The sequence below is a fragment of the Hetaerina americana genome, unplaced genomic scaffold (genome assembly GCF_022747635.1).
Source record: "Hetaerina americana unplaced genomic scaffold, ioHetAmer1.1.p SCAF_9, whole genome shotgun sequence".
NCBI classification, from domain to species: domain Eukaryota; kingdom Metazoa; phylum Arthropoda; class Insecta; order Odonata; family Calopterygidae; genus Hetaerina; species Hetaerina americana.
This window is the reverse complement of record NW_027287538.1, coordinates 25503465-25522294: the sequence shown is the minus strand read 5'-3', so window position 1 is coordinate 25522294 and position 18830 is coordinate 25503465. Positions and strand designations below refer to the sequence as shown.

The window sequence follows — 18830 nt, the reverse complement described above, 5'->3', positions numbered from 1 at the left end:
AGAGAATCATATCCAAAAAGATGTTTTTACTGAAATCTTGGTTGGTTTACTGATTAAATTTAATTATTGTATTATACATTTCTAAAATAGAAAAATTGAGTAGTTGTTTTTGTTTGCTCACAGCTACAATAACAATATTTGCATGGAGTAATGTGATCTAAGGTCATATATTAATTCATATTTCCAAGATGAATAGTATTGGAAAGTCTTAACTGAGTATTGCACATCAAAATATTCTACCTCTATATATCACATGGTATTTCCCTTAATGGATAAAATACGTGATTGTACAGTTGCCATGTCATTGAGAAGAATATCACAACAATCTTAATTAAAGTATTAAATCATAAATAAAGTTTTCTGAATCTCTCTAATCAATAGCTAAGAAAAAATGAGTTTTACAGGATAAATGACTGATTAGATTTGCCAATTCATAATCATTTAATTGTGGATTTATAATCCTTTTATTGGAAATATCGTACACCCTGCTTCAGAAACCTCTATCTAGGGTCACTGAACATGACAACGAAATGCTACTAACATCAAATATTTAAGGGAGGACTGAAATATTATGGCCTTAGAGCAAGTTGTCAAAATGCAAAAAACCACATCTTGTAACTTCTGACCATTGTAATTATTACCATATTTTACAGGTTGCATGGATAATGTTTTTGAATGAGATACCATTTTTCTGATAATCCCTTTAAGAGGTTGACTGCTATGGTGGACACAGTATCTGCTGAAATTGTTTACTTTCCAAATACCAAGAGACCACTACCACTGCCTTACAATGCTGCTAATATGTTTGCTATGATCTCATGCTGCTCTGCAGGGAAACATAGGGCACATTTAAATTCATTTTAAATGTGTAATTACAAAGTTTTTTTATGACATTAGTCATCATTGAACAATTCCACCAAAACTATGCCTGAAATGATTAATTACCTCTGGAGTTTACATACTACCTTTGACTTTACAATATCTTCAGATTTTATGGGAATAATTTTTTTTAAATATGTCAATGGTAATCATTGTCTACCAACATGCTCACTCCACGCTCTGCCGGACCTCGGTGTCTGCAGTATACGGAATACTTGAAGCACCTTGTGACCACTGCAACTGCCTTTAGACATACTCACTTGTCTGAGACAGGCCCTCGCAGAACATACTAATCTAAACAGGCCATATTTCATGCAATGATATGATTGAGTTGATAAATGAACAATTTATTACAATTTACCATCACTGATTATGGAAAAAAGCTAAGCATCCATTGGAGTCACGCAAGGTACAAAGGAGGTACAATTTTTATTGAAAAAAATCTTCGAAGGAAGTGTATCATTTGCGGGGTGGTGCATGTTGATGTTCACTAAACTAAAGAAACAAGTAAATAATGTGGCAGTCATGTGCTCATCATGAAAAAAACTGTTATAAATACACCGAAGTAAATTGATTCCATTTTTTCCCTCCAAAATTTTCTGTAAAAGAACCTTGGCAATTATGTGGCATTTTTATCAAGAATTAACTCTCTAACAACTTAAAATTTAATCTTTGTTCAAACAATAAAATGCCAATTTTGTCTCCTCTAAATCTGAGCAGCCATTTCCAATCATGGCATCCATACAAATAGTTTGCCATATTAGTCAAGACCTAACTGATATTATGTCAAATATGTATTGATGGGGCCACAGATTTTTAAGGTAAAAAATCTTTGGTGACTGGAAATAAAAAGAAAGACATTCAAATGAAATAGGTATTTAAAGTTAACTGATTTTTACTTATCGCAGAATATTTACCTTTGAAGTACGTGGTTTCATGAAGTTAATGAACAGCATTTGACTAAAAAATGCTTACATCTTAGTCAGTTTCCTAAAAGGTTCACTCCCCAATATAAAACAGTGAATATCAACAATAGACACTTAGATATTGATGAATATGGAAATAATGATCCTTACTCTTAAAGAAAGAAAAATATTTACTTACCCCTTGTCCTACCAGGCTGCAAGCACTGCTGGTGGCATGCTTTTTCAGTGTGGAAATTATTATCATTTCCTTTGCACCCTCCATATGTAAATGACTTGCACATTCTATCATCCTGGTCATAAAACCATCTAGAGTAATTTCCACGGCAGGGGCCTTCAATCTTGGGTTGATCGCAGGCATCTAAAAAAATTATTCCATTACTAATTTCACCTCAATCTCTTTCGCCAATCAGCATTTTCATGTAATAACAAAGAATTAATTGAAAAAGTTACATCTAGAGGCAGCCACATGAAAATCCTAATTCTATTGATCAAATAGTAATAATAATAATAATAATAATAATAATCTTTATTTGTCCAGAAGACACTGACACAGTGTAATAGATACATCAGATAAGTGTATAGGACACGTCATATGTACATATAGATGTTAAACAATGATGAAATTCAGAAAAGCATGACACAATAATAATTTTTTGCATAAAATATATTCCATATTCAGTATGGTTATTTTTTCTCCATGAATTCCATTACAGAATAAAACTGTTCTTTCCTTAAAAATGATATTAATTTCTTTTTGAACAGGACTGGATCCTTTACATACTTAAAATCGTAAGGGAGCCTGTTCAGTGCAAGGAGGCCCATTGATTTAGGCCCCAGGGATGTATTTAAAGTCCTGCAATAAGTTTGATGCAGGTCTCTGCAGGCTCTGGTTTGGTGACAATGAACGTTGTCATTTGTCATATAATTGGATATATTACTTTTAGCGAAAATGCATACGACATAAATGTAAATACATGGAACAGTCAGAATATTTAACCTTTTGAAGAAGGAAAGACAATTGCCAAAAACTGCCAATATAGTTTTTATACTTATTATTCTCTACCAACTTAGAAAAAAGGTGTAATGAGTTATGACTAGTAATGTTTATTTGAAAAATATGTAAGCAACTACCAGCACTTAAAAATTATGTTTACACAGTAATGTCTTAAATTTTCTCATCAATATTAGGTATAATCTAAAAGATTTTGCTCAAAATATAATTCATTGCCCATTTCTGATAATGGTATTTATATTTAAAAATAATGGGCAATTTTGATTAAAAATTACTTCCTACAAATCAAAACAGTGTACAATATTGCCATGAAATTTAACCAAAAAAAGTATGCTTAGCAAATATAAAACTATTACTTTACTCTACTCTTTGCTTCAAAACCTAGTACCAAAGTCTTTACACTTTTAAATATGGCAATGTTCAGTGGGAATCTCTTTTAATCTGAAAGTATGTTTGAACTGTGCAGATATTAAATGAAAGGATAATTTCAAGAGCAGGATGAACTTCAAAAGAAGATATAGATACAACAATGCATATAGCCTAAATGTCAATTACCCTTACTTCAGAATGGATTACCTAAATAGCAATTAAATATCTTTGAAGATTTTATTATTTCAAAAGCAAGGCAAGTTAAATATAATTGCACTATTGTTTCAATTTAAGATGAGGAAAATTCATCACACTTTATTCAATTAATAAATAATTATGAATTATCAAAAAGAAATTAATCAATTAAATCTTATAGAATGTTATGCATATGAATCATGTGCCTAACTCTTAAAAATATTGGAAAACAATAAAAATGTCATCATTTTGTTTCTTTCATGGTTTGGAAACTGAAGATGGTGGACAAAGAGGTAAACTTTCTTACTAGAGTGCAATTGATGGTGTAGTGTCCATAACTTATTCAATCCTTACTGAATGATCAATGCAAATTATAAGAATCAAAAAGCATCTTCTTTGCATGAATGTTATGACAAAATGTTACATGTCTAGTAATAAAATTATTCACCTGAATGAGATTATGGCACTACAACTAGGTAGTATTTGATTTTGGCATCGTATATGACCACCATGTCGGAATATTTGGGCTATTTATTTTCAGTATTTCCCAAAAAGAAAGGTCACATGTTAATCGTTTTATTATGGAGAGCAAGCATCCATTTTAGGGGATTATCAGTCAAAAACTGGATTTCAAGTCACATGAATGTGAGCTCTAATCAGCTTCCAAAAGTAGAACTTATATGAAAATGTATTTATTATGGACATCTAAGTATCTAAAGCAGTTCATAATTGAAAAAACTAATGGTTAAATATCTAAAAACTGCACACTGAAGTATTTATACAGATTCTGCAGACAAACTGTTAAGCATTCCAATTTCCCAAGGAGAGGAGGCCCAAACGTTAACGGAGTTTACAATATTTAGGCTTCCTCTTTGGAAAATTTCACTTATTGTACTTTGTCTTTTAGGTCCATCAAATCTTCATTTCTCAATTGCATTGTGCCTTATTGCAATAATTCATCAAAATCAGTTGCATTAAAGTTTAATGTAAACACCCCTCTCATTTACACGAGCCCATTGCTAACTTTCTGCTCTTCAAATCCATTGGAGCTTTGTGTATGAATGTAATAATATACATGGGATATCATGGACTATGACACCCTCATAACCACGATGTGAATAAATTTTCATGAATCAACACTGCATCTCTATGGCAGCAGGCTTTGCAGTGCAATGTTTGAATCATTCTCATGGGTCCAATAGCTTGATAGCCATCATTGAAAAATAAAAGAGCTGGTCTGAATTGAAAATACAATAGGATGTATAAAAATATGAAAGAATATTGCATATTTATTACTTAATATGTCTACCCCATCCTCTTATAGACAAGTTGCACCATCTGCTTAGCAGCTAGTACAATGCATGGGAAGTCAAACTGCAATGAAGTGAATTGATTCCAAGTGATTGTGGATCGATGTAACTGTGGATCTATGTAACTCAGATCTACAAAAATCAGGGACCTAAAGGGGGTGGGATTTTTTTCTTTATATTTACCTGCCTCATGTCCATTATAGATCTGCTGCATCAATAAATAAATGAATAAACCACAAATGAGAATTAAACAGATTCTCACCAATATTGTCAGGTATAACACAGAGTTCCTCACACTCCTCTCTAGTCTGGAATTTGTTGTTGTTGCCCAAGCATCCACCATATATGAACTGCCCACACTGCTTTCTTTCCGCATCATAATACCATGTTGGGTAATAACCATCACAGGGTCCTTCCACCTTGGGCAGGAAGCAGGCATCTACATAGTAATATTGATGATAAAATCAGATTTTTCATTGCCTGTTTAAGACTCCTAAGAGAAGTGCCTACACAAGGTGTGCCAATTGGCTACACAGATTTGTAGGTAAAACACAGAGAGTTTAGCTGCCAACATCAACTTTGTGTCTACTCAGTATGTGAAGGCATTTCACTCTCAAGCATAAATAATGTATTTAGAGAAATTAAACAAAAAGGGTAATATAGTATGTATGCCAAATATAGGTAGAGTGCACTATTTACTAAATTGAAATTAAGAATTGTCCCAGTTGATGTGGACAAAAATATGCACATCAGAGAATTGACTATCCAAAGTATTTGACAGAAAAGCAATGTAGTATTACTGAATACATTTTAATTTCTAGTATATCATGGCCTTATTTACTGTGGTAAATAAATAAACATTTTGTTTGCATTTTTGAGAAAATTACATAGTTTTCTTTTCTATTTAAATGATTTAATTGTCTGTAATACCGCCAGTTGAATAACTCAAAACAATAAAATTCCCCTACCTTTAACATTCATTTTGAGGTAATTATTTTACATTATTCATCATGAATTGTTACCCTCATTCAGGGTGGCAACTCATTTCCTATATGCCCATTTCTGATTTTTTACAGGCACATACATGACGTTCTTTTACCCATTTTTTATCCCAAGTGTTTGTAATCTGAGTAAGGATTTTCTTTTAGCTTTCAAGAGCCACTGACATTACTGAAATTAGTTAGACTACCGATTTGGCTTATACCAGCTAAGCCTGAACATGCGGCAACAAGGCAACCATGAACACATCTCACAACTAAAAAAACAATGATCCATGGGGAGTTCTTGATACCCTATTCATATTCCCGATTCAAATGTCAGATTTTTTATTCACAAATATATCTCTTTTCACAATTTTTTTTGAAATGTTGAATAAATTGAGTCATTTCCAACATTTTTCCCAATTTTTCCAATGGGGCCACCCTGTCATCACAGAAAATGTAAGGATATATCAATCACAATTAGATAGCCAAGCTATCTATTGAGGTATGTAACCATATGTTATCAATAAAGATCATGATTATGAATCGGAAAATATTGCCCCACTGTTTAGGATTTTTACCCCAGACTAAGTACAATTTGGGGTGCACTAATTGATAACACCATCAGCCAGAATCTAATTCCTTCTGAAAGAAGAGCGCAAGGTAGCTAAGAGCAAGTCTTTCTGGCTCTGTTGGGCAGAAGCATACAGGATGGCCTGTCAAGAGGTCTCAGCAGGCCCAACCCCAAATCCTCTCTACCATAACCCTTTTCCCTCCCACACATCTAACCAATCAAGGTCACCAATATCGCATGAATTACGACACACCTTTTACAGCTAACCCCTTTCAATAACTTCATGCATTGCATCATGCTTATGTAAAAAGCATTCAATGAATGCTTTCCAAATAAATGATTATTTACAATACTTTAAATCATATGATTATATAGAATGGTAAATACTATACTATAAATTTATATTAAATAATACCAACCCATGCACTAAACACCATAATAATTTATGATACAATTTTATCCCATTAAAAGGTATGTAATATGAATGCATAGTCACTTCATATGTGCATTAAAATTTAAGCTAGAATAGCGGTATACCTGGCAGCAATAATCATTCTCACTTAGCAATAAATCTCTTAATACAAGTGCTTATCTAACTGAATTTTAAGATGAAAAAATTCATACACTGGCAAATGCTCATTGCATGCTTAAAAAACATGATGTAGCACTATATTGATTATGACTACATGTAAAAACCTAGAACTGGATGATGCCAATAATAATAAACACTTAACTATCATGCCAAAAAGTGCATAAGAAAGCATTGGTAATGAAGTGAAAATAAAAAATTAAATAATGAGCAGAGAATTTAATTTATATGGTAAATGTCAATATTACTTATAAATAACTCTATAGCTCTACTTAGGAAGATTACTAACTACAAAGACTGCAGCTATTAAAGTTTTGGTAATTATATGGCATAGTTGAATACAATGCTATTATATGTCTAAATATGTATCCATGATGCATATATATATATATATACACACACGAGGGTCATCCGGAAAGTAGTACCCGTTCGTGCCGCATGAAGTGCTGACGACGCGAGTAGCCGCTGGACGAGGTCAGATAGCTTCAGTGGCTTGTCTGCCTTCTCTGAGCCAAGTTGCGTGACGCTAGCATTGCCTGTGTTGTTTCTGTGATTGTTTACAATGTTTAAAAAAATTGAGAACGCCGCCAGTTGTGAAGTGAGGGCAGTGATTAAATTCCTCAATGCAAGAAACGTTCGCCCATGTGATATTCATCGCCAATTAAAGGAGGTGTATGGAGACAATGTAATGGACGAGTCGTCTGTTCGGCGGTGGTGTCGCAACTTCAACATGGGGAGGGGGAACACACACGACGATGAGCGTTCGGGGAGACCGTCTGTCATTACAGACCAACTGGTGAGCTCAGTTGACGAATTCGTGAGGAACGATCGGCGCGTCACAATTGATGACATCTGTGAGCATTTTCCCAATGTTTCTCGAACAATTGTTCATGAAATTGTTAAACACCATCTGCATTATGCAAAAATTTGTGCAAGATGGGTCCCTCGCGTATCTCAATGAGCTGGCGGCGAAGGACTATGCAGCAGGAATACAGAAACTTGTCACACGTTATGACAAATGCCTTAATTTGCTTGGAGATTATGTTGAGAAGTAGTTTAAAGTATCCTCTTTCAAATAAAATTTTTTATGTTTGTTAATATTTACTTTTGTGTCTTTATTTCACGAACGGGTACTACTTTCCGGATGACCCTCGTATATACCATATGACTGCACACTTTTAAGTATAGTATGTATGTCATAAAGTTAATGTTTAATTAACTAACCTCTTCCTTGTGGTTCAACGCAAGTTGATTTACATTCATCTTGGTTCCTGAATCGATTAGCATTTCCATGGCAACCACCATACCAGAAACGTGAGCAGCCACCGTACTCCATGTCAAAGAACCATTTCACCGAGAATTCTCTGCATGGGCCTCTGTCCTTAGTCAAAGTGCACATTTCTGAAAGTATATAACCCATAATTTGACAAATATGTAAATGACTGGAGAGATGGTTTTGCATTGTTCATGAACATCAAAATTAACACTGACCTCCAGGTCTCACTGGAATATCATCACAACCCTCAAATTTGTCTCCTTCAGCTGGAGTCTCTCCATCAGGACAGCAACCATGCTTGGATGCCTCGCAGCCACATTCATCAGTGGGACTACTCTTGGGAGTTTTCTCATCTGAGCAGCAACCAAATTCAGTGTTTTCACAGCCACAGCCTACATATTAAAAGAGAGAGGAGAAAAAAAATGGTCTGGTAAGTCTGAAAAACTTGACTAAGATAAAAGAAAATTATACTGTATTACATTTCCTGCTGACTTTAGCAACATATTACTAAATGTATCCTTTAATGAAGGGTAAAAAGGAGAGGTCCCTTAAATAGGGGGAATGAAGAACCAATTGAATCAAGAAGGCTGAGCCTTCATTGCTGAGCCTCATTGTTTCTCGATTTGTATTGTGAACAAGCGTTGATATTGCCAAGCTTAAAGGTCACATCATTATCATAATTCTTCTTTTCATAATTATTAATTGCTGATTTTTTAATATGGTTTTTTCCACTCATAATATCACAGTGTGATGAACAATAAGAATGAATTGATGTTACGATTTGAACATAAATGAGGGAAGATAGGTAGGAGCATAATTTAGCCCAAAGTGGAATTATCGGACATAGGATATCTAAAAAGTATTAATGCTTTGTGACTACTGCAGGATTGCAGAATATTGCAAAATATTTCCAAATAAGTAAACTTGTTTAGAATGTATCAAAATAAATGAACTGGCTTCAACAAATATCATAAGGTATATGATGATAATGTCACATGTGTATTGAAACCGGTAGTAATGAAATGAAGCTTATAATGATACAATACAAAGCTTACTTATTCAGTTATCTTGAGTATTCATGTGAGTAGAGGCTAAAATGATTGAATGATTTAATAATACACCAATAAGGGAGTTGCCTATGCATATAATAGTCCACTCAAATAACTGCTTGAGTCTGCTGTTCTCCAACTATATGGAAGTGCATTATTAATATATATATAAAATTACAACCCTTATCTCTTTGAATTCATTAGATGTTTAGGCTAAACTAGTACTTCAATTATTATTTTTTCTTTTCAACTGGATATTTTAAGCTAATTTCCATTTAAATAGAGCTAACATAACCAGGTCAGAGTGTAATGATATCAAGGGAAATAAGGTTGTACCTTGTCGGTGGGGGCCTCTAGCAACAGTAGCACCATCTGGACAGCAGCCAAATTGATAAGTGTGGCATGGGCATCCACTGAAGTTTGGTCCAGTGGCGGGAGTATACTGATCAGGACAACATCCATGCATTGTATGCTGGCAACCACACCCCTCTTTGTCAGGGCCTCGTGCAACAGTTTCATTGTCAGGGCAGCAGCCATAGGAGCTATATTGACATCCACAACCTAGGAAGGAACACAGTATAAAGTAAACAGTACAAGAACCAAAACTCAAGAAGGTATAGCACATACTTGTCTTGGATTAGAGCAATAAGAAGTTATTGCAATTATTAGAAAACTGGAATTTATACGATAAAATGATTACAGTGATAATAAATTGGATTCCTCCCTTCCGCTAATATTTACTCACCTTATCCTCTCCCAGATTGATGATTTTTATGACTAAATGCACTGATGTGAGCATATGATGGTTTGGTTTTGGAGCCATCATACTTTGAGAAAACTTTTGAGTTTAATTGAAATGGCAAGGAATTCTGAAAGTTTACTATGAAGAATATTGCTGCAATAAGCAATATAGTATTGCTTTTATGCAACATTAAAACATTTAAAATGTCAATAAAATTATTGTTAACATTTAACAGAAGAGTTCATCGGCAAGATAAAAATAAAATGGAGGAGATTGATGTGATGCCATAGACAACAAATATCAAGGCCCTCAGACACTGGGACCTCAACACAAACATGGAAACTTAGAACGGCAAGGTGAATCTTCAGTAATTAAGTGTAGTATGGTGATTTGGTGCAGTGAGTTGAAGTGATTCTCCATCATCCAGTCTTCAGAATATGGTCTTCAAGGGTTATTAGCGTGATGACAGATGAAGTATTATCAATGCTACTAAATTAATATTTAAAAACGTGATATCTGCTGCTGGGAGTTGCATTCTGTAAATCTATGCATTATGCTAGATCTAGCTATTGTAAATATAATATCTTTGGTTTTTATCATGATTGCATTTAGTTTGAATGTACATAAAAGGTGTTTCATTCCATGATTGGTTTGTACTTAACTGACAGTGAAACCTGTATGAAGCCAAATAAATACAAGTATGCTAGGTTTTACCTATGCACCTTTTAATATTTATAAATCTGATTATATAGTGATAATTCTTCAACTTGTTCAAAAAATTGATATGATTATATTTTTGGATGGAATGATGGAATGAAGGGAGGAAGGATGTGCCTAGAATTGAAGGTGATTTAATTGCAGTGTCTAATTTATGGTTGTGTTTTGGTTGAAGATGCAAGGAAATATATCATTGCATTGTTGTACAGGCTGTACCCATCCAAAACCTACCTAAACTAGTAGAACACCAATAGTAATAATAATTGAACTGTTTCCCAATAAAACATTGATGGGATGATATTTCATTGTTACTATAATTAATGGTCATTGATCGAAAAGCCATTAAGTATGTCTGTCTTTATCAAGCAACTCAATGAAATAAAATTAAGACTTTGAAAATCTGATGTGCAAAAGGGAAAATTCACTAAGAAGTAATGGAATAAACAATTTCACTCTATGCAAACATAGCTAGTGAGGGAGAATGTTTCATTAGTATGAACGTATTTAAAAGAATATTCTAAAAATATTATCATTATTTACTGAAGGATATTCGAATCAGTTTAAAAAGGATTTACTTATAGGATTTAAGTTCACACCTTCAAGATTTGGTCCTTGTGCAGCAAGTATATTATCTGGGCAGCAACCATGTTCAGTGTTAAGACAACAGCCTTCATAATTTGGTCCATGAGCTGGAGTAATGTTATCTTCACAGCAACCATACTTTTCATTTTTACAAGGAGCTGCACAGCCAGTTTCTTCAGGACCTAGGGCTGTTAAGTTAGAAAAAATATAATTGTATTAATATGCATAGTTGATAAAATACTAAAAATTAGTAATCTATTGTACTTAAATATTTAACCTACTTTTAGAAGAGTCAAACTAATAAAATAAATACTTTTGGCATATAATCACATTATTTTATGGTATAATTTTCATTTAACAACAGCTTTCAAACAATTGATAATTGAAAAAATATATGCTACCATATCTAACAGTCATCAGCTGTCTTTCAATAGTTCTCCACCTCCATCAAGAAGTACCAAATGAGAGTGCTATAGCAAGCTAATTTAAAAAACTTTCAGCATCAAGTTATATTTTTTGATACTCAGTAATTGAATTTATACTCGCCTGCGGTTTCTCCATCTGGACAGCATCCAAAATAAGAAGCAGTACAATTTTCCTCATCGATGACTCCACAACCTTCAAAGTATTGGCCAGAGGCCATTGATTTACCATCAGGGCAGCAACCATGTGGGGAAATGTGACAGTCGTCAGCCTCTGTAGTGATAAGCAATTCGTCCCCAGATCCTGAAGATGGCAATGAAGAAATTGTGTTAACATACATTAAGAACTTCCAGCCTTGATCGCTTTGTTGCTAATGTTAGAATGCAGTGAGATTTGGAGATAAGACTCCAACAATGTTCACTCAACATCAATATTAATCAGTTAAAAGTCACTGGTTCCTATACTAGGATACAACTCCATGATTTTGGAGTTCTGGCTATAAAAACCACTAGAGCTCTATTGGGACAGTTCAATACAAAAATCCTAAAGTTGGCACACAGAAAACTTAGCCATTTTTCTTGTGATGCACCATATGATGACGTTATGCAATCAATACGCTTAACTACCGTACCACATATGAGAGAGATCATTGACATAACATTCTTACAGAAACTTTGCAACAATCATGCAGACTGACCTGTTCTCCTTTATCATTTATGTCTCAATGTGCCAAAAGCTAATACAAGAGATAATGTGCTTCTTAGAGCTTTATTTTTTAAATGATATAGAAGTCACTCCTACTTCAGCCACATTAATAGAATGATGAGACAATATAATGAACGTCCAAGTAACATTAGGTGACATACCATGCCATTATTCTACTTTAAAATGGCCTGCAATGCTCCTCTACTGAAAAATTAATGCCATTAACCCCTTACTAATTAGTATTAACCTGTCACAAATTAGTATTGTTCATCAGCTATTAATTTGGCCATCTTTATAATGATATTTTTGGAACTTTCTCAATATTCTTCAATGTTCCTGTGATTATTAGGCTTAAATTCAAAAAATATATATATTTATTTTTTTAACTATAAGATATCACCTGGCAGGAGGGGTATATATGATGGGGTGTCTTAACATGAGTATGTGTATTTATATGTACATGTTCTATAAACATAATATGAGTGAATGTGTGTGTATGTTTCCATAATAATGTATGTTATGATACACATTATTATGCACTGATTCTTTATAATTTTACATAAATTCATTATACAAGCTTTAATTATACATAATAATTGCATTGGTATGTATGAATTAATATGTATTTTTGGTGGATAAAAAAGGCTGCAAAGGCTGTTTGTAAAATAACAACTTTATAAACATCATTATAATTATTATAACCTGGTCATGAAGGGTGATCAATGATTTAACTATTACTGATTCCTAGTTTACAATGATAAAACTACATTATTCATGGTTTTGTGCTTCCAATTTCACTACCTAGTTTCCCAAATGTAATTCAATGGACACTACTAAATTTACATAGTCAAATATAAACATATTTTCCTTGGTAGAATAGACATTCAAGGGTGGATAATTGATTGAAAAAAATTGTTTTAGAAATTTCACAGCACATCTAAATAAAAATCTTGCTCAAGGAAGAGAGAAAACCTAGTTTCGATTTTTGGAGTCCTAAATTGCAGTTTTAGACATTTTAAAAATACCTAAACGATTTTTAATTTCTTCACTACACCTTTTTGCATTCTTACAGTTATAATTTAGGAAATAAAATATGTAAATTTTGATCAATGTCAGCTCAGTAGAGCTTTGAGTAGCAAGACCCTATGAACCTACCAGTAGTATTCATATTTTTCTGAGGTTGGACTGTTTAAAAACAAACTGATGCAAAAGTTTTAAATGCTTTATATTAATTGGGAAAGATACTGACTTGATAATATAGGATAAAATTAGTAAGCACCCATTGGCAGAGAAAAAATCATTCCCATAATGGAGTACTCATCCATTCTGACATTCTTATTTAATGAAGTACCCAGCACTTACTACTATATATTTTTTTAAAGATTAAAATAATATGTAAAATTTTCAATTATCATTAATATTCATCAAATTCAATTGAGAATTAATGGGATCATTATTTTAGCATGCACTACCTCTCGTTCGATAGCAGTCACGAAAAAGATGAAAACTATGTGTATTAATTAAACTAATGACTGCAACTCATGCAACTAATTTTTATTTTACCTGTGAAATGTAATGGAATTAAAAAAAAATAGCTTTCACCAACCTTCTTCTACATCTTCACAACCAGCTTCATCAGGACCAGTTGCAGCTTTAACCTTATCTGGGCAGCAGCCATATTTGGTATCTTCACAACTATCACATTCCCCAGATCCTTCACAGACAAAACAGCCAGCAAATTTGGGGCCTGTGGCAGCAGTAAGCCCATCTGGACAGCATCCAAATCTGAGGATGTGTGCAAGATTTACAATGTTTACAATAATGATGAACAAGCAATGTTTACAATAAAACTCCAAATAAGTATGGACTGATTATTTTCTGCAAGAAATGTAATAAAACTGAAGGTGTAAGCCATTATTGGGCATAATGTGAAATTAAAGTCACCAAATTTCAACCCTAGATTAAAGGAGAAAAACAGCATTGTTTCTTTTGCATCACAGTCGTTATCTTTACCGGTCATGAATCTCCTTGAGGAATATACTATAAACCAACCCAGATAACTCATAATAGAATAGCTATAGAGAATGATAAAGTTGAAAACACCATTGAACAGAGAGAACTTGGTTCAGTCTTACTATGGAAAAATTGGCCTTACTCAGTATCACCGCAGTTAAAAGCCATAATTTCCTCATCTTTGCATCCCTCAAAGTTATTTCCTTCTGCACTGCTGATTCCATCAAGGCAGCAACCAAACAAGGTTTCGTTACAGTTGGAGGGTGGGCATCCAAGTTGTCGTGGTCCTTCGGCAGGGCTAACACCATCAGAGGCACAGCATCCAAACTGAGTTTCCTCACATGTCTGCGGTTGAGGACAACCTATTGATAGGATTTAGATATTTTAGCTGTCATATGTGCAGCATATTTAGGCAAACTCTTAGTTTATGGAATAATTGTGAGTGCCATAGCACTCAGGGAGTAATTGACATGAGCAAAAGTGAGGAACAGATTTCAGGGACATATATTCACTGTTTGGAACGTGTGTGGTATGCTCAATAAGTATGTTTCTATCAACATACTTCATTCATTCACTCACCGAGAAATCAACTCTTGCCACATTTTCAGTAGTCTTCTAATATGCTGCCTAGAGCAGTTGATATTTTTAGGTGACATTTTAAAGACACAAAATAAGCACCATTCAAATTTGGTCTTGAAATTCAAATGAAAATTCATTTCTATGACGATGATGGTGTTTTTAGGGTTGCACAAAGTTTCGTTCTTATCAATAATGAAATGAATCAGTGTAAATTTTAGTGAAGGAAGTCACAGAAAGTGATCTATTAACTGAAATTGCAAAACTGATTACATAAATCCATCACTTGAATGCTGAATTCCTGCATTAGAAAAATTTAGCATTTTTATAAGCGAATGCTTATAATCTCAATTATGGACAAGTGGAGGACAAACTTACATATTCATTCACTGCAGAGGTGCTACTTCAAAACATGAACCTAGAGTATGTTAGCAATTCTTAAGTCTACATAAAAAGTCTCCAACAGAAATGTTTTGAGTTTGATGATTTCAAACAAGTAAACATGACATTTACATGTCTCTAAATTTGAAATTGTTTGAAGTGAAATATTCAATTCAATTCAATTGAAGTGAAATATTTTTTTCACTTTAGAAATGCATTCGACTAAAAACAATGCATTATGTGGCGATCTTAAATTTTGCTATGCTTGTGAGGCTTTTTAGCTTTGTACAATAAAATTATTTCCGTATAAGCCATGTAGATCTAAGCTATCACCATATTACTGCATTTAAGTTACAACTATTGAGAGAACATCAATATTAAAAAAAACAAAAATCCACAGATTTCATGCCAAAAGTATAAATGCTCTGCAATGAAGTCCCAGTTTCCCTTACTCACCTTTTCCGAAGGGCCCCTTTGCAGCTGTGATTCCATCATTGCAGCAGCCAAATTCAGTATCTTTGCAAGTTTTCACACCATCTGTTTCTCGAGCAGGCTTCTTCTTCCTCTTGCACTTCCTAACCTTCTGCTCTTTGGTAATGGCTGCTATTATATCTGTTACATCAGATGCAAAGGACGTGCTGGCTGTTTTTTAATGTAAATAATAAAAAAGTAATGACTACTTATTATGCAACAAAGTAACAACAATTTTACATTCACCAAATATTACATTTGAACATTTTTGACTTCTATACCATGAAATTTTATATAGATATTCAAAGGTGACTGGCCATTTTGAACCATTACATATTGCTACATGTGCATTCACAGATAATAATCCTTAAATATAATATGAACATTTTAGGGAAATTTAGAATCCCAGGGCTGGAGATAATAAAATATCTCAAATCCTCTTATATTATGCATATGCAACACTATGCATTAGATGAACGTTTTGAATACCTGTAATATGTTCTAATTGATGAGTATGTACTCTGAGGTATATAAACTTCCATCTGCTCAACTTTTATAAAATATGATACTTCAAATAAATGAACTTCCACAAAGTTGAGGCTGAAACTATTGAACTAATGATACTTCAAAGTTGATTACTAGGATGACATTTGCCTTTTCCTTTCAGCTCTGAATAAACTAAAATATTTTGAGTGAATAGTGATAAATAAACAGCACAGCATATTCACAGAAAATTAAACCTCAGATATGATCAATTACCCCTGTATACTCAATTATTGTTGCATATGCCAGTTATGGTCTGGATATCCCACACAGAATGATGAAACCAAGAAAAAATCAGTTTCAAGATGGAGCATGTGTGCACATTCTTTTATATTAACAGCATACATCTGAGAAGGCAATAAAAATCCAATCAGTGTGAACATGGTTAATGTAGAATTTTAATTTTTGCCTAAGGAAAATTATTGATTCACCACAAATGCAGATTAGCTTATTAACAGTTGATATGTGGCTCAGGTTAATAAAAGACATCGAGTTACTATGCCTACAAGCACATATGAAGATGCTGGCTCATAAATGCTAACAGATATAAGCAAGATGCCAGTCAAGATGTGTTCATAGACTATATTTCCATCGAGAACCTAAATTCTATAATTTTGTGAATGCCCATTACATTCCCCATTCTGGTTGCAGAGAGAGCAAAAATTTGTCTGTAGCATAAAATATACCTCATGAAGGCACACTCCTGTTTGGAGTACTAATTGAGTATCAAAAATCTACACTAAATCAGAAACTGAACAAGAGGTATACCAATTTAAAAGTAAAGTACATTTGATATCAAAACTTACCAGTCAGATCTGTGAAGTCCGGAGTACTCTTGGTAAGGTCATCATCAGTTGGAGAAGAATCACTAATGCCGGTGGTGAGACCAAATGTAGATTTGAGATCCTTAGTTGATTTGGTAAGCTCATCTTCTGTACTCGAAGAATCATCCGTACTCAAAGTATGCCTATCATCAGAGGGAGATGAGGGAGCATCACTCTGGGGCCATGATAGACTCAAAAATTCAGAGGAATCGTCATCATAGCCTGACCCCTCATCCTCCTCTTCCATTGGGCCTACGTATGGTCTACGACTGGAAGCAAGAATCACTGTAGTTGTGGTATCTACCTCACTTGACAATGTTGATGAATCAGTGGAAACAGTAGTCTCCATTGTTGTAGATCCCTCTGTTGTGGATCCCTCTGTTGTGGATCCCTCTGTGGTAGATCCCTCTGTTGTGGTTGAGACTTCTGTTGTTGCAGTTGTCACAGCATCTGAGGTGGTGGTTTCAGTGGAAAGTGAGTCAGTAGTTGTCTCCGTGGGAGTTGTGTCTGTTTCTTCTGTTACAGTCGTTCCAGTGGTTTCAGTTGGTGTTGTCTCAGTTACCGTTGTGTCCGTTGTCTCTGTTATGGTTGTGTCAGTTATCTCCGTTGGTGTTGTATCTGTTGACTCCGTAGGTGTAGTGTCTGAAGACTCTGTAGGTGTGGTTTCCGTTGCCTCTGTAGCTGTGGTTTCTGTCACCTCGGTAGTTGTGGTTTCAGTGACAGAAGCACTTGTTGAATCACTAGAATCAGTCATTTCAGAAGATTCTGTGGTAGTTTCCTGTGGTGTGCTGGTGGCTTCGCTTGATGTTTCTTCAGTTGCATCACTTTCGGTGACAGTTGTCAGAGTGGTAGCTGGTGTTGTTGACATGTCAGAGGTTGTGCTGATATCAGTGGTGGTGGTCAAGGTGGAAGGAATGGTTGTTGTTTCGGTCACTGATGTCTCTGTTGAGGTCATCTCACTGGACTCAGTGGTTGAAACAGTGGTTCCTTCAGTTGTGGTCTCTTTAGTGGATGTGCTATCTTCAGTTACAGTTCCTTCTGATTCAGTGGTGCCCGTTGTTAGAACTTCTGTTATTCCAGTTGTGGCTGTACCTGTTGTCTCCGATGCAGTGGAATGAGGGGGACCAACTGAGGGCTGAGAGAAAATTTCAAAATTCTAAAAACCAATCAAATGATACATGATTTCACTAGACTCCAAAGTGGATGCATTGGATAAAATGCAAAATTGTATTTTTGGCTAGCAAATATACCATGCACCCGCATATGTCATGCATTTTGATATCCAGGTGTGAACCCTATATTTTAATAAATAGATATTTTACATGAAAAATATTTTTATGCCACCAGAAATGATATTTATGGTAAATTAATTGGTAGAGCATGCAAAGTAAGGCTAACACTTACAATGATAATCAAAATCATTTCTTTTTGATGGTATTAAGAAGAAATATTTAAAAAAATCTGTTTGATGAAGTTAGCATTTCTTTCGATGATACAATATTGCAGCTAACTTACTCTATCAAATACTGGAATTGATATAACATAGCAATAGCTACAAAAATTACTATGTACTTAGTTAATAAAATATTTTTATGGTACATATATCAAGAATCAAGGGATTTGGTTATCCAGGGAGTACAGAGCATTGGCAAGTGATGGGAGGGCCGAGGTTTAATACGTGGGGACACTTCTGG

At 34.2% G+C, this 18830-nt stretch overlaps 1 protein-coding gene across 2 annotated transcripts in view; it reads right to left on the bottom strand.

Moving 5' to 3' along the window:
- Positions 1 to 18830, bottom strand: part of Ppn (proteoglycan-like sulfated glycoprotein papilin) — a 458808-nt gene that overhangs the window by 32768 nt on the left and 407210 nt on the right. For both annotated transcript variants that reach the window (XM_071598156.1, XM_071598157.1), the window contains exons 17-27: positions 17119 to 18271; positions 15755 to 15940; positions 14484 to 14703; positions 13935 to 14113; positions 11747 to 11926; positions 11215 to 11388; positions 9496 to 9720; positions 8326 to 8502; positions 8059 to 8235; positions 4954 to 5130; positions 1984 to 2163 (exon numbers count right to left, since the gene is read on the bottom strand). In XM_071598156.1, the coding sequence (XP_071454257.1) occupies positions 1984 to 2163; positions 4954 to 5130; positions 8059 to 8235; positions 8326 to 8502; positions 9496 to 9720; positions 11215 to 11388; positions 11747 to 11926; positions 13935 to 14113; positions 14484 to 14703; positions 15755 to 15940; positions 17119 to 18271 (3028 nt within the window). The remainder of the gene's footprint in view (positions 1 to 1983; positions 2164 to 4953; positions 5131 to 8058; positions 8236 to 8325; positions 8503 to 9495; positions 9721 to 11214; positions 11389 to 11746; positions 11927 to 13934; positions 14114 to 14483; positions 14704 to 15754; positions 15941 to 17118; positions 18272 to 18830) is intronic.